The 26,983-nt window shown below is 34.1% G+C and overlaps 3 protein-coding genes across 3 annotated transcripts; 2 read left to right on the top strand and 1 right to left on the bottom strand.

Moving 5' to 3' along the window:
* The first annotated feature begins 1,496 nt into the window (after window positions 1–1,496).
* Window positions 1,497–7,862, top strand: CCAP (Crustacean cardioactive peptide). The gene is made up of 3 exons (XM_017613354.1): window positions 1,497–1,617; window positions 3,906–3,969; window positions 7,413–7,862. The coding sequence occupies exons 1-3, from the start codon at window positions 1,531–1,533 to the stop codon at window positions 7,691–7,693; spliced, it is 432 nt and encodes a 143-aa protein (XP_017468843.1). The 5' UTR covers window positions 1,497–1,530; the 3' UTR covers window positions 7,694–7,862.
* Window positions 7,863–11,542: 3,680 nt separating this feature from the next.
* On the bottom strand, window positions 11,543–15,685 carry Cyp6d4 (Cytochrome P450 6d4). The gene is made up of 5 exons (XM_017613349.1): window positions 14,953–15,685; window positions 14,690–14,842; window positions 12,428–12,624; window positions 12,105–12,344; window positions 11,543–12,027 (listed from the first exon to the last, which is right to left on the bottom strand). Exons 1-5 carry the CDS (start codon window positions 15,483–15,485, stop codon window positions 11,609–11,611), a joined length of 1,542 nt encoding a protein of 513 aa, XP_017468838.1. The 5' UTR covers window positions 15,486–15,685; the 3' UTR covers window positions 11,543–11,608.
* Window positions 15,686–19,290: 3,605 nt separating this feature from the next.
* Window positions 19,291–25,869, top strand: LOC108360888 (uncharacterized). The gene is made up of 2 exons (XM_017613350.1): window positions 19,291–19,632; window positions 23,370–25,869. Exon 2 carries the CDS (start codon window positions 23,493–23,495, stop codon window positions 24,366–24,368), a length of 876 nt encoding a protein of 291 aa, XP_017468839.1. The 5' UTR covers window positions 19,291–19,632; window positions 23,370–23,492; the 3' UTR covers window positions 24,369–25,869.
* The last annotated feature ends 1,114 nt before the right edge of the window (window positions 25,870–26,983 follow it).

Genomic DNA, 26,983 nt, shown 5'->3' on the forward strand with positions numbered 1-26,983 from the left:
TGTAGCTAAGGCTGCGAAGAACTTGGAAAATGCATTTAAAGCAAGTATTTCTCACTAATGTTTCTAGAAAAGGTGCCAACTTACCTCCTCAGGAGTCCTACAGAATGCAGACGGGAAGCCTTGGGCTGAGTTTCTATTGACACACTTTATGGTTTTTACGATTTTAAGTTAGAATTTTTTTTGGAGTGCTCTAGAGTGTTAGATCGGAGACTCAAACTGTTTTGGGTTCTCAAAGCTCAGCAGAGATATTGAAAGCGGAACTATCTGAGCCTCTCATTTTCATTTGTCATGAAAAGTAGTTTAACAGCACCGCAACCAGTTTTGTAAATAAATCCATTAATCGGATTGTTCTTCATACGAAAAAAATTTTCATTATTGTAGATATTAATGTACTCGTACTTTACGAAAAATGACTCTGAAGATGGCGCAACGCCGAGTTTGTTTTATTCACCTAACCATATTAGACAGGGGATGGCGAAAATGAGTTCCAAAAAAATCATACTCCCATCCCGTCCGAAGAGACAACCAACACCAATGCACTTCTGTCATTAACAGGATCTCTGCAGGCCATTTTTGCAAAAAAAAAAACTGTTTGAAACTTATTTTGATTCTGAAAACAACACAAGAAAATTTTTACAGTACAAAAAATCGAGTCCACAACAACAAATTTATAGGTATTTATTTGTATTCCATTATTTTTAGCATACACTCGCTAACATAGAAACCATGAGAGTATTCTTAAAGACTTCTAATCAATGTGTAATCAAATACATATTTGTGGTATTCACAACGGTGTTGTATGTCGTAAACTTTAAACGCCTAAAAAATATATTAAGAGAGTTCGCAAAGTAATATCAAAGTTATATTTTGAATTTTTGCAGTGTTGAAAAATAGTTGGATGTCGTTTCAAATTCTCTAAACATTTATTTAAGCTTTTAAATTTATGACATACAACAATACGACACTTACGACAGCGTTGTGAATCCCTCAAATATAAACAGGTCTTCGGCTAACTAAATACTATGAAAGAAAATATTAAAAAGAACAACGAAAAGCAGAAACAAAAGGCAATTATGATTTGAGGTCCTGCAACGCTAACCACGAAAACCGCTTTCTCAACGCAGCAGTGGGTCCTGTCGCCGACAAATGTTAGTGACTATGAATGTAGTATGTGTGTATACAAACAAGTTCACATATTGCAATGCCAACAATCAACAGCCAACACTTCCATAACAGTTAGAATTTTGTATTGCGCCTTGGTTTGCTAGCTCAGGGACAATTAAAAGTTAAGCCGTCCACTTTAACGGTCAATTGTGCATCGAACGTGGCCCGGAGCAGTTTATCGCAAGAAAGCTTTCAAGATTCACGAATTTCAAGACAAAGTACCATAGGCAGGAATTTTCAAAAAATTGTGAAAAGTGAAAATTTAACTTAAGTTTGTCTCAATTATTTTCTGAAATTGAAAATAAATTACTAAAAGTGTTTGAGAATTTGTTTACAAGTTAAAAAATAAATTAATTTTTAATTAAAATGTTGCTCTGGAAAGTATGCTCATTGATTTGCTTGCTGTGTATACATTCTACATTTCAAATTGAGCTGGATAATAACTATTTAAATGTGAGAATAATGAGTGCTACTTAAAATTTTTAGATATAGAAATGTGGGAACAATGAAACGACTTTTTTAACCGACTTCACAAAAATGAGAAAGGTTATCCATTCCTCGGAATATTTTTTTTATGTATGTTACCGCATTACTTTGGACCACGTTTACTGATTTCTATAATTTTTTTTAAAGGAAAGGTGCTATAATCTTAAATTTTTATATGAGAATTGAGGTCGGATTTGTTTTTTGCTTAAAAATTAATTGTTGGTATAAAAGTTTATGGAAAAAATTAATTTTGCATTCAGTTAATACAGGTACTCAAAAATATTCAGAACAGCCGAGAACACCAAATGGATTTTATGAGGAGCAGTGGTCGAAACTACATAGGTCCTATGGAGTGGTAGTTGCTATGCACCCGTTACAACTAATCCACAGCGGCCGGTATTGAGGAGTTGCTAAATAGTAATAATATTTTAGCGCTTATCATTTCACTTAGTGTTTGGCCGAGCTTCTCCTTTAATTTGTGGTGTGCGTCCTAATCTTAGAGCCAAATGGACTGAGTGAGAAGCTTTTTCAAGACAGAATTACACTCGGATGTTTGACGTTTTTTTTTTATTTGAATACTGCTCGGACCATGGATCGACCTCGGTCCTACGGAGTGGTAGTATGCACCTCTATCGATTTGGCCACAGCGGCTAGATTTCTAGGAAACAAAATTTGGAGATTTGTGATCTCGAAAACGGGACCTACCTCAGCTTATAGAATTTTTGGTGCTCATTGCAAACCCGTTTTCTAGATTTTTTAGCAAGTCTAGTTTTAGAGAAAAAATTGTTGTAGTGTCAAAAATAACAAATTTCAAAATTTAAAAAGAAATTGAATTTGGACATAATGTTTCCTAAGAAAAAAAAATATAACGTTTTAAAAACAAAAGCAATTCTTTTTATGGATTCTACCTCATTTCGATGAGTTGAGTAGAAATGGGTAAAACAAATCTTGTTTTCTAGATTAAACTCGTCTCAATTTGATTGAACTGATTTGTGATTTTCGGAATTTTCGAAACTTTTCAAGAATTTGTTGCGATGTTGGTTGTAAAACACACCAAATTGTTGAAAATTTAAAAACTCGGTTAATAACCACGCCCACATCCCTTGTAACGGTAATTTAGAGAAATACGAAGTCTTCGATAAACCAGTAAATACGGAAGCTAATTTATTCAAAATTGCTGTTTGCAATAATTCATTAGCAAAAAATACGTTTATGATAAAATTTTGGAAAATGGACGTGACACCGCCTACTTATGACCACATATGTGTATCTCGGTAACCGTTTGACCAATTTGTACCAAACTCGGTGTGATTGTTGTGCTGGCCACGTATAAGCAAAACTTTGAATTACCCCACTTTTCACATAACGGTAAATTTCAGAAATGCCAGAAACTTCGAAACTTAAGGACGCTAATTTACTCAAAATTTATACCAACAAAAATCCCTTCAAAAAAGTAGCATTATTATAGAATAATAAGAAGAATATACTCTTTAATTTATTTTTTTAATTAATCAAAACGACGATTTTTCAGAATAAATTTGCTTATACCAATGTGGACATAAATTGCGTTATGACCTCTGAATCTATAGCGGAATAAGTGTAATTTTTTGTTTATAAAGTCAATTTGCAATTATGCAAATATTTGTGAGTGCAATTAGCAATCTTTTAAGTTAAATTTCAGCTTTTAAAATAGAGTTCTCAAATAGGCGTCGTTTACTTACCTTTTTTTGTTTGTTTTCATATGTTAATGCTTTAATAAATGCAATTTCTATTTGAATGTATTGTCAGGAATGTATTCCAAGTACCATTAAGTATTTTAAAAACAAAAAAAAATTTGACTTTCGTCCAGTTAGATCTGCTATCCGAACCACTGTGCCATGTAAAGGCAGCATCAAGCTCAAGTCTCGGAGTCCACGCATATAACAAGGTGTCGGTAACGTCGATAACGATGTTTAACCGGAGATTAGTGTCAACTAGACTTTGAGTAAATAAACCTAATACATCCAAACCGAATCGTGAATCAGACGCACCGAGTATGACGCTTATTATATTCTGGTTATTAATAAACTTTTTCGTCTACGTGAAATTTGCTACTTTGGTTCAAATCAGAATTTATGACACCAAAAATCTGGAAATGAGCCAGTTAGGTTGACTGCCCCCAAGATTATATTTATGGCGAAAGAAAGACTCATACATTCTGAGCGCTCATAAAATTGTTTGAAGGGTACTTTTTAATTGTACTTTTTCTTTTACAGCACAAATTAAGTGGCGTCATTCAATGGAAGTATGAGAAGCGGCCGTTTTGTAATGCTTTTACAGGTATGTAGTTGTATATTCTATAACTCTGAAAAGGTATAAAATATTTTTTATGTGAAAATGCTAGGTTCTGTTTTCGCAGTGAAAAATTTACCTATATATATATATATACATATGTATGCACATTAGGGTGGTCCAAAAAAAAAGTAAAGTCGGAATCTTAATGCTCTCACCCCCAAGAATTGTTCTATATCGAAAGCGCTCAAAGTATTCCATGTATTTTATATAGGGGAAAAAACAAATTTTCGTAGAAATTGTATAGAATTCTTGACAATCAATATTGTTCGATCGAAAAACTCTGGTTCTCTTCAGGAGACTTCCAATAACAATATCCAATGGTTTATTTAACCATTTTTTAATACTGAAGAATTTTAATTTATCCTTCCAATGCATTTTCTGCCATTTTCAGGGGGCTTGGCGGACCTAAAAAATAAAAATAAAATAGGGATATATATCGATATAGAACAAATTCCGACTTTACTCAGCAGCCAAACTGTTTAATCGGAATCTTTAGAAAAAATTGTGGTATGCAGTTTTGCAGCCCATTAAATTCTAGTTTAATAAAGTGCAAGTTTCAAGTTGCTGAAAAATCCCGTTGATATTTGAGAATTTTTTTGGTTGAAGGTGTTTCACGTTTTTTTCTGCAATGCGCTGACTGATTAAAATGATGGCTTATGTACAGGGAACGGATTTTATGGAAATTGCCTTTTTTTCTGCTAAAGAGATAGAGTATATTCGATTAAGAATGTCCCCGAGTTAGCTTTCCCTGATTCCATATATACACATTTGAAGTTGCCTTTTTTTTTTTGCCTTTTTTAAGATATTTGCCTTTTGTTTGCCTTTTTTAAGATATTTGCCTTTTTTTCATATATGTAATACTCCTATATTGGCAGTAAGAGCTAGTACCGTCCGAAAACACTACAGTACAGATATATCAATAAACACGTACGAAAGAAAAGGAACACAAACGTTTATAAATAAACATGTACACAACACATAAACAAAAACGGCACTCAAGTACACAATACATTGATAAAAACAGTACTAGACTGTCTCGCTTTGATTTCGGAATACTTACACATTGAGAAGTTAGCTTACTGCCAATATAGAAGTATTACATATATGCTTTTTTTGCCTTTTCTACCTTTAAAAAAGTGATTATAGCATTTACAATTTTTCAATGTTTCTACACAGAGTTGGGCATTATTCGAATAAATTGTTATTTAGATAATCATTCGAATAAAATTTTATCCGTAATATAATTATTCGCAGATAACTTATTCACGAATAAATTATTCGTGAATAAATTGCTTGCGAATAATTTATTCGTTATTTTAAATAATGAATAAAAACTCATTTTTAACACATTGAGCCACCTTTTATTTTATTTTATTTCTATTGTCAAGGATTGTAAGTTAGCTGAATTTTGTTTACTATTTTATCAAGAATACTAGCCCATTCCCTCTGGTTTCGCGGCCCCTGATAAGATTTTTTGCGTTGGCCAATGCAAGAATAGCGTTGAAAACCAAATATGGGTAAAGTAAAAATTCTCACACATATTTCGGCCAAAAAAATAGCGCTCTGATGTTATATGCAAGAAAAAATTCCTTTCAATGTCATGAGCTTTACCAATGGTCTTATTTCCACTTGTGAGATCTTTTCTAAGCGTGCGTAATCTTCTTCTATGATCTTGCAACTACAACATTGGTCTGATGCGTCAACCTCTAGTCTTATGTCATGTAGGCCAACAAAAGTCCTTATAAGGATGCTGAAGAGCACAGATGTGCGTTTTCTATTATAGGAGAGCCAAAAATCCTCGATGTAAAATTTGGCCATTGATATAGGAATTGGAAGGATGTGGTCGAAACTTTCCTTGCTGATTCGCCACTTTTAAAATATCCAAGACTGGTTTCCTTGAGTCTTACTGCTGCCGCAATGGCCGCCCGAGCAATTTCATCAAGCGAAGGTAGATGCAAGGTCGCATTTAGGGTATATGACGACGTGGGACATCGTAAATTCGTATAATATAAACATAAAAAACAAAGGAGTCCAGACATATGGGGTTTCTAGAGATTTCGACTGCAGCACCATTATGAATTGCAACCTGATTGTATAATAAGTAGGGATTTTCTAAATAACTCAACTGTAGCGCCATCTAGCGGGTCCATTTTTCGCATAAGTATTTTTCATCATGCCGGACGAACACTTTTGCATTTGAACGAAATCAGTTCATAAATACGGCTTTTATAAATAACTCGGCTCCATCGCCACAAAGGAGTTTTCTAGTAGCTTTTAATACTACTTTATGCGCATGGAATAACCTCCGAAAATTTGATTTAAATCTATCTAGGGGTTTGAGTTAAATCACAACAACGAAAACGGTTATCATTTTATACATAAATATATGTACATATCTATATACATAAATTACTTGTTTTATTATTATTTTATTCGTTATTCGAATAATTTATGAAGATAATAATCATTCGAATAACGGATAGCATAATTTATCCGTCATTCGAATACTTTTTTTTTGAATAAACAAAATTATTTCTTATTTACGAATAACAAGAAAAACAATTTATTCATTTGTTATTCGTCATTCGAATAAATTTTGCCCAACTCTGTTTCTACAACTACACAGATTAAAGTTTTATGAGTTAGAAACCCGAAAGGATAAAATAGTCAATGATTCAAAGTACAAATTTTTCATATAATGAAACTAGTTCATAGTTTTTCTCTTTTTATTTGTAATATAAACATTTCTAAAAAAAATATATTTTTTGATTGTTCTTCGTATTTTCTGTCTTTTTTAGTGCCTTATTTTGCTTTTTTTGCAATACCTTTTTTGCCTCGTCCTGCCTTTTTCGCTATTTTATTTTGCCTTTTCCAGCCTATTTCGTTACTTTATTTTGCCTTTTTTATAGGTTTTTAGGTCCTAAAAATCCGTTCCCTGCTTATGTAGAATGTAAATAATCATACATATCTGGATTAGTTTTAGAGAAGTGCTAGTATATTTTGCAACTTTTAATGATTCAAAGGTCCTTACCACCCGTCATACCTTGTTATTTTTAAAGATGAAGCCCGTTTGATGCTGTAAGGATGCGTGTTTCGAAGAAAACATAATCAGGTCTGGTTCAGGCACTGATATAAAAAGTGTGCTTCAAAGAAATAGTTATTTTAGCGGGTGTCTCTTCTTTGAATCCTAGGACTTCCTTACCTTTGGTAACCCCTAATAAAATGTCAACGACCAAACAGTAATTTGTAGTCTAAAAAGCAAAAAGATTTTATCAGACTGAAATTATTCACCGTATTTTAATTATTTACTCTCTTCATTGACTCATAATTATTAAATACTTTTTAAATACTTTTTAAGTTAGGTCTACTGAAAACAAGTGTTCCTATTCACTGATTGTATATTTATTTTTGTTACATTTAATTCAAAGGCTGCGGCAAGAAACGGTCATCTCTTCCACCTTATCCCTTATGGAAACGCGCCGATATTGATGAAGCAAAAGCGTACAACAGCGATGATGTGGCCGAAGGACTAAGTGATCTCATCGATATAAATGCTGAACCGGCTGTGGAAAATGTACAAAAACAAATTATGTCCCAGGCTAAAATATTTGAAGCCATTAAAGAGGCCAGCAAGGAAATATTCCGGCAGAAGAATAGACAAAGAATGAGGCAACTTGAAGATAATCAAGATACAGTTGAAGGAGTTTAAGCAACAAAAAGAAAAGGAATGAAAAGGACAAGAACAAAAAGTTATAGAAAGTGTTAACGCATATAGAAAAGAAGCTATAGTAATAAAAAACTCTTGAAAAAAGTAATAAAACTAAAACTAATAAAAAATTTACAAATGCATGTAGCGTAACTACGCCTATGTAGTTAGTAAAAACAGTTCAGCTCGAATTATTTCATATTTTTTAATTAAATTAATATTAAAGGTCTTGAATAGCACTAAAACACACTTCGTGTTCGAAGGATATAGAATTGTGTGAGGGATACACAGCTGCAAGCAAATAAAAAAATGCAATAAATAATACATTTTTTAAATTGAGGCGTTAACATTTTTTTCGAATTTTGTACAGTGAAATCGTATTGCGCGTCTCAAAATCTATAATATTAGTATAATAAGAAATACAAAAAATTTGTTCTTAATAAATGCAGTGGATTCTGCATGTTTTTTTTTTTTTGAGGACCACTATTTTTTACCAATTGTTTTAATGTGAAGGAGTAATTGTGGTCCAATGGTAATATTCTTCCGTGAATGGGAATTACATTAGCTTTCAGAACCATTTTATTTCATATCAAAATGCTGCTTCTGTCGAAAGCGCTACGATTAATTCGCATGCAGTGTTCAAAAAGCACACTGTGCATTTATAAACAATGTATAAGATAATGAAATGAAATATCTTTCATACTTGGGCGTATAAAATTTTTGATTCTTATTCAGTAAATTTAAGTAAAATTACCACATCATATGATAATTTTACTTTTACAGCTTCTGACTGTCATTCACCTGGAAGTGGTCGGATGTGATTATTTTGCGTACGGTTCAAATCGCAGCTCACGACGTCCAGATATTTATGTCCGCGTATTCTCTGAGTAGCGACCAAACATCCTTTTGGGAGCGAACTAAATTGAGAAGGCGTAAACCGACCCCGATGGTCGAACATCTATCCGCATTAAAGCGATATTCTTAAACATCTCGCTCATATTTGCCAATGCCCCGATGGGAGAGAAGGTCGAGGTGCCCAAGGATATCTTCTATGAACGCTTGGAGCGTGCATATGAGGGCTGTCGCCTACATGATATCAAAATCATGCTTGGCGATTTCAATGCCAAGGTGGGCAAGGAAGGAACCTTTGGCGCCAATGTCGCAAAAATTCAGCCTCCACAATGAAACGTCCGATAACGAACTGAGGCTGATCGACTTCGCCGGGGCCCGAAACATGATATTAGGTGCGTTCGTTTAAAATCTCCAACAGAAACCAACCAACTGCCAAATTCCGGCGAAATGTCATCTGTTCGCTCACAAGAGAGAAATATCCAAAATAGTACGCGAACAGAAAATTTGCAGAAACTTGCAAGTTAGACGAACAGCTGATATAATTTTTGTTTACATTCAAAAGTGTAAAATTTAAAACGTTCGAAAACTCATTACAAAGTGGTATCCTGGCACAGTTTATTGATAAAACAAATAACTACTTACTTCTTACAAGTTTAATTAGTCGCATTTTGTAATTTTTAACTTCCAAATCATCAAATTCAATTTTGTGATTTGCGTAAATGCCAACCAGCTGTTTTTGATCAGCTGTTTTCCTGTTGGCAAATTGCTGTTGGCAAAAATTTTTCCAACAGAAACCAGCAGCTTCCCCTCAAAATGAAATGTCACTTTGCTCTCTCAATTTCCCCTACTTTGCAAGTTTTTTGCGTACGCGAACGCAAAAACTTGTAAGTTTTGGTTAAACATGAACAATTAACAGCTACGCGAACGAACCTATTACGTAGTACTAGGTTCCAGCTTAAAGATCATCATCAAGCTATACGTCACGTCGACCATGTTGTTATAGACGTAAGGCGCGCTTACAGTATTTTGGATATACGTAAACTCCGAGGGCCAAACATCGACTCGGACCACTATCTTGTTGCATCCAAGATAGCACCCGCCTCTGTGCAGCAAAATACTTGCGCCCAACAATGCAAGCAAAGCTTAACGTCGAAAAGCCAATCACAACAAACGGCCAATTTATTCGCCGCCCGATTTTCCCATATCTTCTCTCTGAGAGCGCTCTTCAACAAACCGACATACGCAAGCAGTGGAAACACATTTCTCGCTCATTAAGTACCGCCGCCGAGGAAGAGAGAGGCCGAGATACCTGAGTGCGAAGAGCTTGAAATGCTGGCTGACAGGACAAACGCCTGAACATTTTATCAGAGAGTTAGGCAACTTACGAAAGGTTTCAAGGCCAGGGCCAACCCTGTAAGCACCAAGAGACCGATGTCCAGAACGTACTTAAGTTATGGAGGGAACACTTTTCCACGCTATTGAAATGAAGCAGCACTGAAAGTAGTGGAGAAGCGAATCCGGGCTTCCACACCTTCATTGGGATTAAGGCCATTTCTAATGAAAAATTTTGTGGAAAATCCACAATAATTTACACATGGTAGAAGTTATAACACACATCTCTTCTCTTATTCCGTTTAGTAATTAACCGATTCATAAATAACTAAACAAAAATTTTCAAAAGCTAGTCTATTGCTAGTTGGAATTAAGGCGATATCGAAATTGTGGTTTTATTTCCAATCGCCATTATGGCCTTATTGCGTATGGTGTTATAGCACCCCACCGTAGCATGTAGCGTTCTAATATTTGTTTTATAAAATACTTTAATTGCGATCTTTTGCTGAAGATTGATTTAAGAAGTCTAATGACGTGGGACTCCGTTGGGAATACACTTGGGAGTCTGCCCAAGACAAGATTTTAGCTTAACGATGCTACAATGCCTATAAAAAGTGTTAGTAAAGATTATATTGAAGTTACATAAAATTTTAAGTTGAATGGATCAACTCGTTAATTCGGAATTATCGCGGGAATTAACTGAAGTTGATCCGGATTAAGTCCTGCAGCTTATCCTCAAAATTAACGCGGATCAGGGAAATTTTCGACGACAACTCTGGCCAAAACGGCCAAAAAGCAGTAGCCGAGTGGTGAGTGCGGCGTACTACAATTCCGTAGGACCCACGTTCGATCCTCGGTTCCAGAAATTGCTAAATATTTCTTCTTACATATTTTGATTTAATATTCAACAATTTTATTAAGCTTGAGGCCATTTTTTAATGAAAACTATTATGGAAAAACAACAATAATAATAATTTTTCCACAATAGTTTTCATTAATAAACGGCCTCAAGCTCAATAAAATTGTTGAATATAATTGTTATAAGACCATAAATAACAAAAACAAATTTTTTTCAATTTCAATTCGTCGGAATCTTTTTTTTATGTATGTTACCGCATAACTTTGGACCACGTTACGCGATTTCTATAATTCTTTTTTTAAAGGAAAGGTGATCCCATATTAATTTGGTTTAAATCCGATCATTGGATCATGGAGGAATTAACCATAGTATTAAATTTTTATATGAGAATTGAAGTCGGGTTTTGCTTTTTGCTTAAAAACTACTTGTTTATTTGATTTTCATATTTTTATTTATTTGTTTTAATTTAAATTTATTAAAAAACAGTGCACAATAACTAATTAAAAACAACATTAAAAAATATAGTTACAGCTGAATAAAAAAAAAAAAAATTAATGAAAATTCTACTGGCCGTAGGCCTCAAAACCAGATCAACGTTGCCGCCTGTCTAAGATTTTATGCGATTGCTATAGGATTTTGGTGAGTTTTTCGAAATGTGGGCACGAGTTTAGTTTATTTGGATTTAAAAAATAAAACGATGCTAATGATAAAAATGTAGGTACATATGTATATGTACTCATGTACAAAAATATACTTATCTAAGAATTACTAAAATGTTATTCATTTAAATATTTTGTTACATGCAGAAATACTTTCAATAATCTTAGCACCAAGGAAATTACATTTAAGTTTCAGAATCTTATGCCTACTATGTATTAATTTTGGACCTGGGCTTTCTTCGATAGACGTACTTTGACGCCACCTTTCGGTTGAATACCCACGGAGTGGTTATCGATAATAATTTCTCGTCTACTCATAATTTCAATATTGAAGTTTTGTAAAACTTTTACAATGCCCAACTTCGAGTTGATCATGCCCATACGCAGAGCAATACACTGACGTGGGCCAGCGCCGAACGGCATGTAAGCATTGGCATTATAATTTGGACTTCCAGGCAAAAAGCGATCCGGGTCGTATGTCATCGGATTCGGAAAGTATTGTGGGTCACGATGAATACCGAGCAGTGGTATAACAATGGGTATGCCTTTCTCGATGACATGACTGGTGCCGGGTATGGTGTAGTCTTGTGTACATTCACGATTCAAGAAGGGCAACGGATATTTGCGATTGGTTTCTGCAAAAGAAAAAATAAATAAAATAAAAACATTTCAATGATTTTCTTCCATTGTTTTGATTTGCGTTATCAATCACCTTGTAAACATAATTCGAGAAAAGACATTTCACGCAAGGCATCATAGCTCAACTGACCGTTGTGGCGTTCCAGCACTTCATCCACTTCCTTTTTGGCGCGTGCCAACAGGTCTGGGTATTGCGCCAATTCGAAGATGGTGAAAGCAGCTGAAGAGCTAGTAGTCTCCTGACCAGCAATATAGAAAATGAAACCCTGCGCACCAATGTGGTCGATAGTGAATTCGTTTTGTTCGCCAGTGGCTATGGGAAAGGGAATGTATAGGCAAGGTCTAAGATACGGATACATATATACTATATGGGACATGATTTCAAGCGTTTCATACCTGCATTGGGTTTTGTGGTCCAATTTTCATCATCCTCGGTGATTTTGCCCGTGTTCCTTAGCTGCATCATCAATTGCAACATATCCTTGCGTACTATATTGTGTTTCTCGCGATATTCAATTGTCTCTTTCATAATGTCACGCAAACCAACGGCTGTGTAGTTTTTTAGACCCAAACGAAACATGAATTTGATGATGCTGTCAAGTGCATATAGGGAAGAAAAAGAAGTTAAGTAGTGGCTCTACACAGATATTTTCAATTGAAAACTAGTGTTAAGATTTACATATATTGAACCCCAATTTCTACATATATGCATATTTACAGCCAGGGTATCCTATCTACATATACCCCCAAAGAACTCGCTGTGGAGTTTATGGCAATCAGGCAATAACTCCTTATAACATTCAGGGTAGTAAACCTAAGGCAGGAAGTTGAGGAATAATAGGAACTTTGGACAAATGCTCGTCCGAAGCCCTGAATGTAATTTTTACATGGAAATTCTGGCTAATTGTAAATCTTTTGTAAGACAATTGAAAGACAGTAGGCACGATGCTCTCGGTTTGAAAGATTCATTATTCTGGCATGAAAGTCTTACAAAAAAAAACTATCTTGCAGTCGCAACGGCCGAGTCAGAAAAACATTCGAAGATTCGAAAGATCCAAGTTTTTGGAGATCTCGGGCAGTGTATTTTTTAAGTTTTTTCTTTTGTTTTTGTTATTTTTTGGCCTTTATAACAATTATATATATTTTTTCAAATTATTGTTGCTTTTCCACAATAAAAATTTTCATTTAAAACGGCCTCGAGCTCAATATAAATTGTTGAATATAGTTTTTTCTTTTGTTTTTTTTTTATTTATTTTTCTTTGAATTAATACATGTTATTGTTGTAAAATTTCTTAGAAAACTATATTTTTTATGTTTCTTTTTTTAATTTCACTCTTGGATTTTATCGTTGTAAAAATAAAAAATATATCTACATATCGTCACCTGAAATGCAAAAAGACGTAACAAACATCATCGTTGAAATGCAAAAAGTCATCATTAATAAAAAAATTCAAAATTCAATTTTTGATTTATATGATGGATTTCATTGACTTACAACTATCCACATCATTTTATGAAAAAATAATTAAAATATTAATCATAACTTTTCCATTTCATTAACGATGTTGTTACGTGTTTTTGCATTTCCGGTGACGATATATATATTTTTCAATTTCATAAAATTCATAGAAACCTATTTTTGATTTCTTTTAATTTTAAGATTATATTTTTCTTAAAAGAAACGTGTTTTCAATTTTTTTTATTTTGTAGGAACTTATTTTAAATTTTTTAATAATTATAATTTTTTAATTTAATTTTCATTTAATTTTTAGATGTTATGGCTCTAAAAAGAAATATATTCGCTTTTAAATCACTTAACTTTTGGAAATTTTAATAATTGTGTTTTTTTTAGATACCTTTTATTTTTATTTTTTTAACACAATTTTCTTTTAATTTTTAGTTTTTATACGTTTAAAAATAAAAATATATGTATGTACATTTACATAAGTAATAAGTATACAATTATACATATTTTAGAATGCAATTTGCATGGAAAGAAGAAAATAAACATACAATTGAATTTTTTACTTAACAACAAAAAAAACGCCGACTTGAATATAAAAATCTAGGAGTGCCGTAAATTTCTGCATGATCCATTGAGCGGATCTAACGAAGAAAAAATATATATATATATATCGAAATGAGTCCACTTGATCCAATGTTTTGCTCTGACATACATAAACAAATATTCAGACGAATTAATAACCTCGTTCTTTTTGAAAATTCAATTATAAATTAATTTTTGTGTTTTCATCCAAACAAATATCGATGTGCTTGAGAAAACCCAAAGATGTATAATCTAATTTACTATACCTAGATATTCTAAAAAAATAACATAATTATTGGAGGGGGTAAAAAGTTAAATTTCGCTGGCCTGTGTTTTTAGAAAACTTATTGCTAAAAGACTAACAGAATAGAGCAAATACCCCCAAGTTAGCAGATCTTTAAATTTTTCTTTGGAAAGGCAGAAAAAAGAGCTTACAAGAAAAGGGCTTACGAATGTCTTTTAAAAATGACTGGTATTACTGATATGGAAGTTCTAACCTACAAAAAAAGTACAGTGTAAGGAGTCACGCCAGATAAAAAAAAAACCCAACCCTAATACATATATATATTATTAATTTTATTATCAGCTACACATATCATATAAGTACTTACGACGGGCACAAGAATATAAACATTGCAAAATTGGCACTGAACAAATTGTTACGGCGCGCTTTGTGTACAAGGGTTCTGAATTTATTCTTGGGATCTTCAAAGCTGTTGATTTCCAAACCAAAGATAACAGAACCGATAATATCAATGGCATAGCTGTGGAATAAATAGATAAGCATAGAATCAATTCGTAGTTTTTTTCTTGTTATTTGTATGACTCAGAGAGTAACGAGTAGTACGTAGACTCATTTTGGACTCATACTCACGTCACAAATACATCTTTCAAGTCCAACTCTGCGCTACCCTCCTCCGGCAGCACTTTATTCAGATGTGCAATCATTTTATTGCCAATGTCGTCGGAAGTGTGAAACATTGCCTTCAATTTGCCCGAACTGAAGGAAGGTGTAAGCTTCTGACGCAACGAGCGCCAACTTTGACCGCGTAAACCAAATAAACTGCATGACAAGGGATCACGCTTCTCGTCCACATAAATGCCACGATCGTGAAAACTACTAAAATCTTGTATAAGTATTTGTCGCGCCAATTCGGGATCGCGTATTAGCACCGCCGGTCGAAAGAGTAAATAAACGCCCACGAATGGTGAATTTGACTTTAAGTAGGCGTCATAAATTGCCACGCCCATAGATTTTTCATGTTTCACCACCGATTTCAAACAACCGCAAGGAATATGCGTATCCGGATCGGTGGGAAAATTACGACGATTCCAATAAGAATACTGCTGTCTGATCAACCAGAAAAGTATTGTAACCAGCAGTAGACCAAGGAGTAGCACAATCATTTTCACTTAAATGTGTTAACGTAATTACATATGTTATTTTGTTGCACTTTGAACAACAAGTATTTAAATGTTTATAATATACATATATGTAAGTCGTATATGAACCGGTATAAGAGTGAATAAGAGCAATATTGACTACTACTACGCTTCTTTTCTACGTCCTATTTGGCGTATGGCCTGCAATAAACTGATTCTTGTTTGGGTAGCTGCACTGCTGAATTCATGAAAAAAACCCAAACAAAGGCGAGAAACGATCCCTGCAGCAATAAGGCGGCCAATTTTCCGTTAAGGACTAGTACTTCACTGGTTAAAATTTGACTGATCAGAATTGGACATTTGCTTGCATCGCAAAATTTCAGCCTTCGACCAGTCAGCCCCCAAGGAACCGGCCTAGAGATAGACGCACAGTTTGGCAGTGACAGGGTGATGTTGTCTTGCAATTCAATAAAAAAAATTTAAAGAACACTACCCTGTAAATGTCCCAATCGCTTGGTCTGGCCTTGATGCAAAGTGAACATTTGTGAGGCTGTAGCCCAGTGCGCAGAGATGCTTGCCATTATTTGTTAGCTTTCAGGAGGGTCCGGGTTCAAATGCCGTCAGAAGCAACATGGTTATAAAATGTTATTTTTTTTTGTGTATTTCCGAATTATGAAAAAGCATCTGCGAAGTGCAGAACGCAATCTTACTCCAACGAAAAAAATCTCCAAAATTGGACTAGTCCAGGACTATTTTACGGTCAGTGTTGATTGGACCGGTCCTTTTCCAATGACACGCCAATGCTAAAATGGCAGTTGAAACTATTGGCAGGGGAATTATGAGGGACTAGTGCTGGTAGCAATAGAGACTATCTGAGGGCTAACCTAGGGCGAGTGTGAATTGCTGCAGGGATCATACAGTGACGTTATCTTGTGCATATTTACACATGCATAAATATCTCCATATGTACATACGTAGCAGTAGTATATGTTATGTTTCTAATCAACAAACAGGGCGGCTTTTATCTCTCTGGCTTTTATTTAAAACTTAACTAAATGATTTCATGGTTAATTGATGAGATTGGTTGTTTTTAGCGGACTATCTAATAAATATCGAGGTGCATTTCACCACAAAGAAATTTTGGCAATTAACTACACTACATACTTATGGATGTACTATATATAATATATGATTATAACTACATAGATAGCTACGAGTAGAGCATGAGTTCGATAATAACCCCCTTTGGCGCCGCATAGTGGGGCAAAAAAGGTTGCTGTGGACAAAATCAATTTTGACAGCCCAAATATGAACCGATTTCAAGTTCTTTTTTTTGTTAAGAAAAGATAATCAAATTTCGCGTGGAGCTATGCGTGGCGATTTTTTTAAAAAAGCTCTGGATTTTTAATTATTTATGTTGAAAGATGAAAGAAAAAAATTTTACGTTTGAATGCTTCCACTTTTTTGGAAAAACTTGAAATTAATTTCAAATGTCTGCAATCATTTTAAAAATTATTCATAAACACTTTTCTATAGGATAGATTTAGTTAAAAAATGTATTTCATTTGTTATCTATACTAATATATATGTATGTTTTTTTTTTTTTGACGTTTTTCTCTGTTCGAAATAGTCGAGAGCAGCTGCACCGATATTTTCGAAATTTTAAACAAAAGATAACAAATTAAATAACTTTTTTAACTAAATGTGTCCTATAGAAAAATGTTTACGAATATGTACTTTTTTAAATAATTGCAGACAGTTGAAATTAATTTAAAGTATTGTCCAAAAAAGTTGAAGCTTTTAAACGTAAAATTTTTTTTCGTTAATTTTTCAACACAAATAAATAAAAACTTGGAACTTTTTAAAAAATCGCTGCGGATAGTTCGACGCAAAATTTAATTATATTTTATTAAAAAAAAAACTTGAAATCTGTTCATATTTGGGCTTTCAAAATTAATTTGTTCACATCAAATTTTTTGCCCCACTGTGCGCCGTAGGGCCGGTGCTTTTTGTTCCCGTGTTGCATAGATCCTAAAGCAAGGCGATGTAGTTTTATGAGTGATCTTCACATATCGCACACGATCTTACAAAGTTACACAACTCAAAATTTGGCATTTTTGAAAAAATTCACTAAAAATTTACAGAGCTTTTATTTACCTTTCAGCAAAATCTGGAGCAATTTTTTTTTTTTATAAATTATTGAAAAAACCTTAGGTAAAGTCTGCCTTGCCCATATGATTAGCATGTGCTACGAAATAGATTTTCGCATATTCTGACGAACGTGTAATTTTGAGTTGTGTCACTTTTGTGTGTGTTTTCGACGAGAGAGGACTTTACTTCTCAAATGCCTATTCAGTCCAAAGTACCACTAGGTGGCATGAGTGATTCTCCCTTGGATTGCAGGGCTGACATTATTACTTACTAGAGATTATGGTATCAACAACTTCTTTTCATACTGGCGAAAGCGGCTTTGAAATCTATAAATAGGTGGTGTGTGTCGAACCTATTCTCGCGGATCTTTTCCAATATTTGGTGTGTGGTGGATACGTGATCTCTGGGGAATTACCAGGACAAAAGCCACACTGATAAGGCCCAATCAGCTCGTTGACGGTGGGCTCCAGCCTTTCACACAAAGGCTGATGCAGCGGTGGTGGGCGCATATGGCGTAGTCGCCTTTCTTGTGGATTGGGCAGAGATCACTTAAATTCCAATCATCGGACGCGTATCTGTCCAAATTTTACATAAGAGTTTACATGCACCTTATCAGCTTGTCGCCGCCGTACTTCAATAGCTCAGCTGGCTGTCAGTTCCAGCAGCTTTGTTGTTTTCCAGCCGCGTAATTGCTATTTGTACCCCGCAATAATAAGGTATTGAGACATCGACTGCGTCCAGATCAGTCGTTGTCGTCAAGCTCAACTAACGGATTCCCCAGTAAGCGAGCAGCCTCAACGGGGTCTGTCCACAGGGGAAAAGGCGTTAGCTTTGTCAGGTTTTCCGGGCATACGAAGAGATGTTTCGAGTCGTGGGGTGTCTCTCCGCATGTCGGACACTCATTTGGCCCATCTGCGTCTAATATGCTCAAGTATGAGTTTAAACTGCTGCAGTTGTCAGACAGAAGTTGGGCTATTGTGGTTCTAGTTGTTGTTGTTCTTGTTGTAGCAGCATACAAGTTCTCCAAAGGGTTTTTGGGGAGTGTTGCTGGAGTGACAGTCCTTGGCCAGATATAAATCTGGGTCGTTCCGGTTACGTAGACCCGACTGTAGTGGGAACGTCTCCCTATGTGGTTATACAAGTAAAAGTAAAAATACTTGTTTGTTTTGTAAACTAGTCAATAAATCTGTTCTGAATTCATGAACTCGTTTGTTTTTTTGTTTTTCAAATAAAATGTGTTATGATTGCTGTACAAAACCAAATTATAATAAAAAATTAACTTTTTTTGTTATAAAATCTTCAATAAAGATATTTCCTGGTTTTTTGAAGATTAATTCATTAACCGGAAGGAAAATTTTTCTGGCAACACTGAGTGCTACAGCAATTAATGTAGCAGTGATGCTGCAGTACTAAATTTAAAAGCTAGTCGTTATGGTTTTAAATCAAATACAGGTTTTAGAAAATCAGTTTGTATATTTGATAAGCTAACGTTGAGCACTTACTTATGTTTCAAATATATCCTATCAACAGGAGTTTTTGTAAATTAAATAAAATAAAATGGATGGCGGTTCAAATTGGTTTTTTATCCTTCTCATCACCTTGTAGTTTGACGTCGAAAATATGCACAATAATGCAACACTGCATACTTTGTAGTTTTTTCTCTGCTGTCAAAAGTTTTTTGACATTTCAGTTGACAGCAGCGGTGTTGGCAATGCTGTCAGTTTCTTAGAAAATTTCTCATAATAAACTTGTGTACGGTGTGCGTGTTTCATCGAAATCTTTCGTTTTCGCGAGCTTCCATTCACTGAAGTGGATAAATGTTTAAACCAAATTTAAGGTTTGATCAAAATTTTACAGGAAGACCGAAGATGTGCAGATAAATAATAGCATCTCATAGAAAAAGTGTACCCAACAGAGTGAAGAACGTGTTGTGCAGTGGAACTTTTGATTTATTGCCGTGCTTTGATTTGGTTTCCAAGTGGGAGGAGCACAAACTCAGCGATATTCCCAAAAAAGGCAAGTAAGTACGAACAAGTAATTTTATAAACAGATACATATAAATATATCTTTATATATATTAGGTAATATTGCTGCGAATTGTTTGTTAAGATAATCAGCATTTTTGCGATTAACATTTCCGATTTTGCGGATATATTTTGTATTAGCTCTCTTTTGGAAGTCACATGTTGTGCTCTTAAAACATATATATGACGCCGAAAAATTTCGCTAGTCTAAAGCGATGAAGCAAACTCAAGGAATATTTATATACACAGAGATATATGTAACTTTTAAGCATCTAAGACTGATTTGTGTTGAAAAGATTATAAAATGATGCGCCCTCAACCGCGCATTTTTACACTACGGTATATTTTTTTATCATTCGTTCATTTTGTCAGCCAAACTTTTAAGCTATCTCCCTACAAAGCCGGTTCATGGCGATTACGGCACTGTCAAAACTACTTTACTGCCTTGCCCAGAGCTATTTATATACATACTTTCGCCGCTTAAATAATTAGGGTATTTAAATCCACTATATATGTACCTTAGAGTTAGCCGTTTCAAGGAAAATGTCACACATCCACATTTTCCTCTTACCTACTTTTGTGTTTTAACGTTTTCTTCCCCTTGCAGACACTAAGTGGTATGCGTATTTGGTTGTAACAACTGCTGTAGTCCCCAACTACTTTAGCCAGCCAAGTTGAATTGGGTCAACGTAATTTCTTGATGCTACTTTTTATATTAGTATGGTGTTGCTATTGTTTTTATAACTATTGCTGTTCTTGCAACAAACTGGTTTCCCATTTTAGTAACTTTTTTTTGGCCTTGTTATTGAATTTGTGCCGAATATATTTTTTGATAGTGCGCATTCGTATAGAGTACATACCTACATAAGTACATAAGCGTTCATACATATGTGCCTGTAGGTATGTTATTCCCTGCAAAAGATGTAGCAAGCAGTGACGTTATGAAAACTAGGTCGTCAGTGAGTTGTCATATCTATGTATGCATGTTCAAGTAATTTAAAATCGAAGTATTCTGCTTAATTTGGAAGGATATAACCATTGATTTAAATTTATATGAATGCCAACATTCCCATATGATCAGCAGTATGGAATATTTCAATCGTTCTCTATCAAGAGATCTACGTTACCAAATTAACTCAGCGTAACGCAGGTACCTTCATCATGCATCTAGGCTGTACTTGCTCATCATTAAATACCGAATAATATACTATCTGACTAGGGTATTTTCTCTGGCAGATTTTGCCTATCAACTTTTGTCGGAACTGGCAAAATGCAGATTTTCGAACCTCGAAGACCTTGTATTGCCATGGAAATATTCGCACTTAAGGATGGCAAAAAAGTATAATTATCGGTAAGTTAATCATATGATTAATCACAAGCAAAAATTAATAATGATTGCAACTGAAAAATAATCGATTAAACGAATTTTTTGCAATGAGTATTCACAAAAACATTTTTCCATAAAAAAATTCTAATTCTCTTGTTAATTTGCCTTAAATGAATTAAAACGAGTATTTTTGCTAATTATTTATTATTTAACCAAAACAAAAAATAAAATTAGCGCCAGCTTTTGAAAAAAGTAATTTTTTTAAGCAAAAAACACAACCGACTTCAATTCTCATATAAACATTTAACATTATCGCTAATTTCTTCATGATCCAATGATTGGTTTTAAACCAAATTAGTATGGGACCCCTGCGAGGTAACACCTTTCATTGAAAAAAAAAGAATTATAGAAATGCAGTAACATACATAAAAAAAAAAAACAAAAACACCTTTTTGTGAAGTCGGTTAAAAAGGCGCTCAGCAGGCACCGAGGTACCAACTAAATGATAGTATTTTTTCGAAAGTCTGTAAAGTTTTGGGTAAACAGTTTTCATTTCCTCAAAATTTACCAACTTGCCTACATACGGCTTATTTACAACTAACTTCTAGTATTTGACCAACTGGTTCGCCGATAAATCAGTAGTGGTATTCACCAAATTGATCGAGTGGCCTGGCATTCTGGCAAAATAGCAGATTAGCTCAAGCAACGACAGCAGCAGCTTATATCTATGCTGGCTTTAATATAATGCGGCATTCCCTTTATTCTTTAAACCACAAGGAATTTTTTGATGAGACCTAATAAAAATATTGACTTGCTAGTATCGGAACTATTTCTGCACGTTTATTAGCCAAAAGTTCTTCAACGGCTCGGCGCCAGTGAGTCATTCGCAATCGAATGCCGCATTATACTAAAGCCAACCTTTCGACGTAAGCTACTGTTCCATACGAACAGAGATATATCCATACATATGTATACACTTTTGGTCAGCTGGTTGACATTTCGTACAGTTTTAGCTATTTTTCTTTTGTTTATTTAATGCTTATAATAATTTTTTTTATAAAAGTCTTGGGCATTACATAAGCAGCACCACATAAATCCACATTTCTAACTTCGTACAAATCCTATAAAAATTAAAAAAAAAACTAACAATTGCACACAAAAATTTTAACTTTTTATTCTGAATTTTTAGAAAAATTTTAGGTATGCAGTTTTATACCTCATTAAATTTTAGGAGGTTAAAGTGCCAATTTCACGGCGCTAAAAACCTCACGTTGATTTTTTAAAATTTTTTTGGCTGACTTTGTTGTGCATTTTCTTCAATATAAAGTATGCTCGATAATTTCTTTAATATGGAAGACAAGGCCTAGCACCGTCAGCAAAAACAATAACAACAATAATAATAATAGATTGGCGCTTTCAAATATGTAAGTGTTTGGCCGAGCTTCTCCTTCGACCCAGTCGCTGAGGAGGGGAAGCACGCACTGCTTACCATTACACCACAGCGGCCGCCAACAATTATTACCTACCCAAGTTTAATGGTCTATAAAACTGCATACCAAAAATATTTCTGAAAATTCTGAATAAAAATTTTAAATTTTTTGTGTGTAGTTGTTAAAGTCTGTTGAATTTTTGTAATTTTTGTGCGAAGTTTGTAATGTGGATTTGCGTGGTGGTGGTTGTGTAATCGTCTAGACTTTTATAAAAAAAAAAAAATATGAACATTAAACAAACAAAAGAAAAATAGCCAAAACTGATCAAAATGGCACTTAACTTAATCAGCTGACCACAAGGGTATGTATGTATATATTTATATGCCTGCAGAACGTATGCGTTTTCCCAATTATTTATAACATTTTCTATGGCACCTGACTTAACGTTGTCTTGTTCCTGGTAAGCTGTCATTGACCTGCTGTTATTATTTGCGCGCGATCGATAAATCGCGTTTATTGTTTCCTTTTTTTAATTTCCTACTCGTTATAAACGTTTATACATTTGTTCTCTTCCAAAAAAAGGAGTGTCGCTCGAGGCATTTATTTGGGTGGCCTGGGTGGAGCATAAAAAATAACTTGCAACACGTTACCCAAGTACATAAATACATATACATATACGTACATATGCACTTGCCATCAAATTCTTTACATTATTCTCCTTCAAATATGGGTGTGTCCTGTGAGTCATAAGAATCGAAAACTTTGGCAACATATTGAAAATATTCTTCAAAAACAGTGCATTTATTTGAATATAAAAGTCTGTTATGAAAATCCAATTCTCATTACTAACTACATAAAATATACATAATACCTACATATATATTTCCCGCTTTTCATTCAACATTTACAAAGTAAGTATTTATAGTGTTCGATAAAAGTACTAAATTTTATTACATCTAATTTTGTTTGCTTGCAGGCTTCAAAATATTAACTAAATAAAAACTTGAGGTAGTGGAAAATATAAGAGAGCTCTGGAAAACCACTAATTCTAGCTAATTTTATCATAGATGCCGTGCTCTTAAAGTAAAATTTATAAATAATGTCTGCGCGCAATTACTATGAAATTTTGAAGACCCCGCCAACAGCAAGCTTCGAAGAGCTGCGTCGTAATTACAAACAATTAGTTCTACAATGTCATCCGGATAAATTACAACATTATAACACCAATAGCATTAGCACAACAACAGCTACTTCGCATTTTGATAATACCATCAGCGGAACTAATGATGCTGCGTCCACTTCTGCAGCTACTGTTGACCCAATTGTCGAAAACCCAACGGCTATGTATTCAGATCAGCACAGTAGAGAATTTGTTGCCATAAATGAAGCATGGAATACACTCAAAGATCCTACTAAACGACGCCTCTACGATGCTGAATTGATGTTGACAAAGCTCCAGGCCCACAGTAATATTTTTGCGCGTTTAACGCTAGCGGACATGAAACGTTGTGCTGCCACAACAACAAACGATGACAGTGGCAGTGACAATGGCGAATGTAATGGCGACAGCGAGAGCATCGGTGCTAAGGGTGGCACATATTGGTACTATACATATGATTGCCGATGTGGCGGTCAGTATATAGTCGATGAGTCAGTGGATAGTGAAATACTCAACAGTAACCGCAACCACAACGGCGCTAACAACGACCAGATGCAAACACAAACAGGAGAGGAACAACAAATACAACAAAAACCAAAACGTTACGATAATGGCATCGATAAGCCAAGTAGTCAAGCAGACGCTGACAGTGGGGCTGTGAGTGGATCTACAGCGATTTGTAGCAGCAACAACAACAAAGGCAGTGAAACGACTGGTTATGATGAAGACATTCTGAATGCTGGCGCTGCTGATGGCGAGGATGGTGAAGTGCTTGTCGAATGCAGTGAATGTTCTCTGGTGATCGTATTGGTTTGAATGCACGAAATGTGTACTGCTGTCGTGGATTGTCTTTCGACACAATACGGCACAAATAAATATTGTATTTATAAAAATAAGCAAATAATTGTGCAAAGGAAAAATAAATAAAATTATGAATAACAATGCGATGATTATTGCGTTCACGAACACCGCTAGCACCATTACCAATCAGCACATGCCAGACAAAAGATGCGAAAGTCAGCAAAAGAAACAGAACAGAACTGAAATTGCTTGAGCTGCACACGAACATTCAAATACATATAGATTAGTGTATGGCAATTAAAAGCTTTCAGCATTAAAAATTTATTTTCGTTGATGTTAAAAAAATGTGCGACATTCATATTTTTTGTACTGCTTATAACAATAAAGTAAATTTTATAGTAGTTTGTGCGAAACGATGCAAATAATATGGAAAATTTCTTTTTTGTATGGACGCGAAGTAGAAGTTGCTTATATTATTTATGTGTAGTAAACTTAACAAATTAAGATGGATAAATAAACAATTTTCATATGCTGAATTTTTTTTAGTCTATAATTTCTTATAATATAAAAGTATCTTACTGTAGATACATGGAAATGTTATTTATTTGCTAAATACTTGTAAAGTCTATAATTCTAAATGGATTCAGTAAAATGGCTTATATATACAATACATATTAGTTCTTTTAACCGTTGACTACTAAAGCCATTTCTAAACATTTCTCACAAACAAATCTATCATTCGTATCCATCATTCGTTTACTATTTCAGTTCTAAACAAAAATTTACATAACTTTTGTTTTCCTTTCGCCAAATTGAAGGCACCTTCGCTGTAGAATGATTGTAAGTTTTAAAAACATATGTATACAAATAAAAATAAAAGCCACAAAAAAAGTAAACTTAAAATTAGCCATTGCGCTTGCGACGCGAACTCAACAAGCTCATTAATATGCGCGACATTGCCAGTTGCTCATCGGAAATGATTTCGTATGTAACTACACAACTTGCAATGAATGCGTCAGACGCAGACAGTAGGCACAAAATTCATTGTATCGAACATACATTCCTACGTACATATGTATGTAAAAATGTATGCATACACAGTGCGTGATAGTGAAGAATAAGTGCGATTATCATAAATTGTACTTTAGCATTTAAGATTATGTATTGTTCAGAGTTATTGGGTATTGAAGAAAAGTCCTTAAAGCTGTACGTTTTTTTTCATTACGCAAAATATTGCATGTATGTACATGCTATGCGTGCCGAAATATAGTGCTTATTAGGGTGCACCTTGTATATTTGAATATATGTACATATGTACTAATTTTGGTGCTTAATTTGTATCAAAACCCTTTGTCCAAAAACATTACGAATCATTATCGGTTTTATGCGAAGCAAGTGCCCTAAAGTGTGCATTAATTGGTGCGAGGCGGTTTGAAAAATATAACTTTACTACTTTAAATTAGGTATTCGATTATACGCACACTCACGGCAAAAAGAATTTTTCGCAATATATGCAAACATTTTTATTTCTTTCCCTATTTTTTTTGTAGGATAACAAAACAAAAATAAAAATATAGTTAATTTCTAAACTCTAAAAAAAACCGAACTTTTTTAACTGAATATTTAGAACATTTTAGGCTATGAATGACGCTCGATCTATAATTTTTTTTTAGCAGTATAATACTTTTTTCAATTCCAAAAATGGATACGTTTTTTACAAAATACTGCATTTATACGAAAAATTACTTTTTTTGCTACCTAAACTTGTTAACGCATAGTAGTAGCAGTATAAATTTATGATGAAAAACGATATAAGCTAACAGCGAATTGTTAGTGGAAACACGTTATAAAAATGCATATACAGTGAGCGTCAAAAATAAGTATACCCTGATGGTTTAACGATTTATTTATTTATATTTTCCAAACCAAATTTTTCGAATTTTTTCTATAAAAATATACATAGTTCTTGCTAATTTTTGTACAAAGTTAAAAATTCGGGTTTACATGGTTTTTGTTAGACGTAGATATCATTTTGTCGCGTGGTGTACAACTGGTACACATACCTAGTACCAATAATTCCTTTATTTTATTGAAAAACTCTCAAAACTACTGTACTGAAAAAAAAAGATTTTTTTTTATGGCGAATTCAAAATATGTTCTTCAGAAGTTACAAGAGTTAAAAGTCGGAGTAGTAGAAAAGCGCCAAAAGGCGGTGACATTTTTTTTTGCTTTTTTCTCGAAACGACTGTTTTAAAACTGCTGTACACGATATCTGAAGATCTACTGGACCGATTTAGCCGACAATTTTTGATTCAATGTCCCGTTCTTAATTTACAAATTTAATGAACTTAACATTTTAATAAAAATTTCCTCTTAATTTCTTCAAACCACTGCCATTTTCGCAAGAAATATTTAGATTTTTTCTTCACGAAGCGCTATAGCTAGCTACTTCATTTTTATATAAGAAATACACTTTTTTGTAATTTTCAGAAAATTACCTATTGTGAAATCTTATACACAATTCTGAAAAGAAGGGGCTAATGAATGACTCATATTTTCGCTATTTTTAACCGACTTCCAAAAAAGGAGGAGGTTATCAATTCGTCGGAATATTTTTTTTTTTTTTTTTT

Source organism: Rhagoletis zephyria, unplaced genomic scaffold, assembly GCF_001687245.7.
Source record: "Rhagoletis zephyria isolate East Lansing unplaced genomic scaffold, Rhagoletis_zephyria_1.1 Rzeph_scaffold_00647, whole genome shotgun sequence".
Classification (NCBI taxonomy): Eukaryota; Metazoa; Arthropoda; class Insecta; order Diptera; family Tephritidae; genus Rhagoletis; species Rhagoletis zephyria.

Bases quoted from the DNA above. Each gene is read 5' to 3' on its own strand.
- CCAP (XM_017613354.1), top strand. From the start codon at position 1,531: ATGTTGCTCTGGAAAGTATGCTCATTGATTTGCTTGCTGTGTATACAT. The intron at 1,618-3,905 runs GTGAGAATAATG...TTTCTTTTACAG, and splicing joins TGGATAATAACTATTTAAAT to CACAAATTAAGTGGCGTCAT. The intron at 3,970-7,412 runs GTATGTAGTTGT...TTTAATTCAAAG, and splicing joins GTTTTGTAATGCTTTTACAG to GCTGCGGCAAGAAACGGTCA.
- Cyp6d4 (XM_017613349.1), bottom strand. From the start codon at position 15,485: ATGATTGTGCTACTCCTTGGTCTACTGCTGGTTACAATACTTTTCTGG. The intron at 12,625-14,689 runs GTAAGTACTTAT...TGCACTTGACAG, and splicing joins TTTATATTCTTGTGCCCGTC to CATCATCAAATTCATGTTTC. The intron at 12,345-12,427 runs GTATGAAACGCT...CCTTTCCCATAG, and splicing joins GACCACAAAACCCAATGCAG to CCACTGGCGAACAAAACGAA.
- LOC108360888 (XM_017613350.1), top strand. From the start codon at position 23,493: ATGTCTGCGCGCAATTACTATGAAATTTTGAAGACCCCGCCAACAGCA.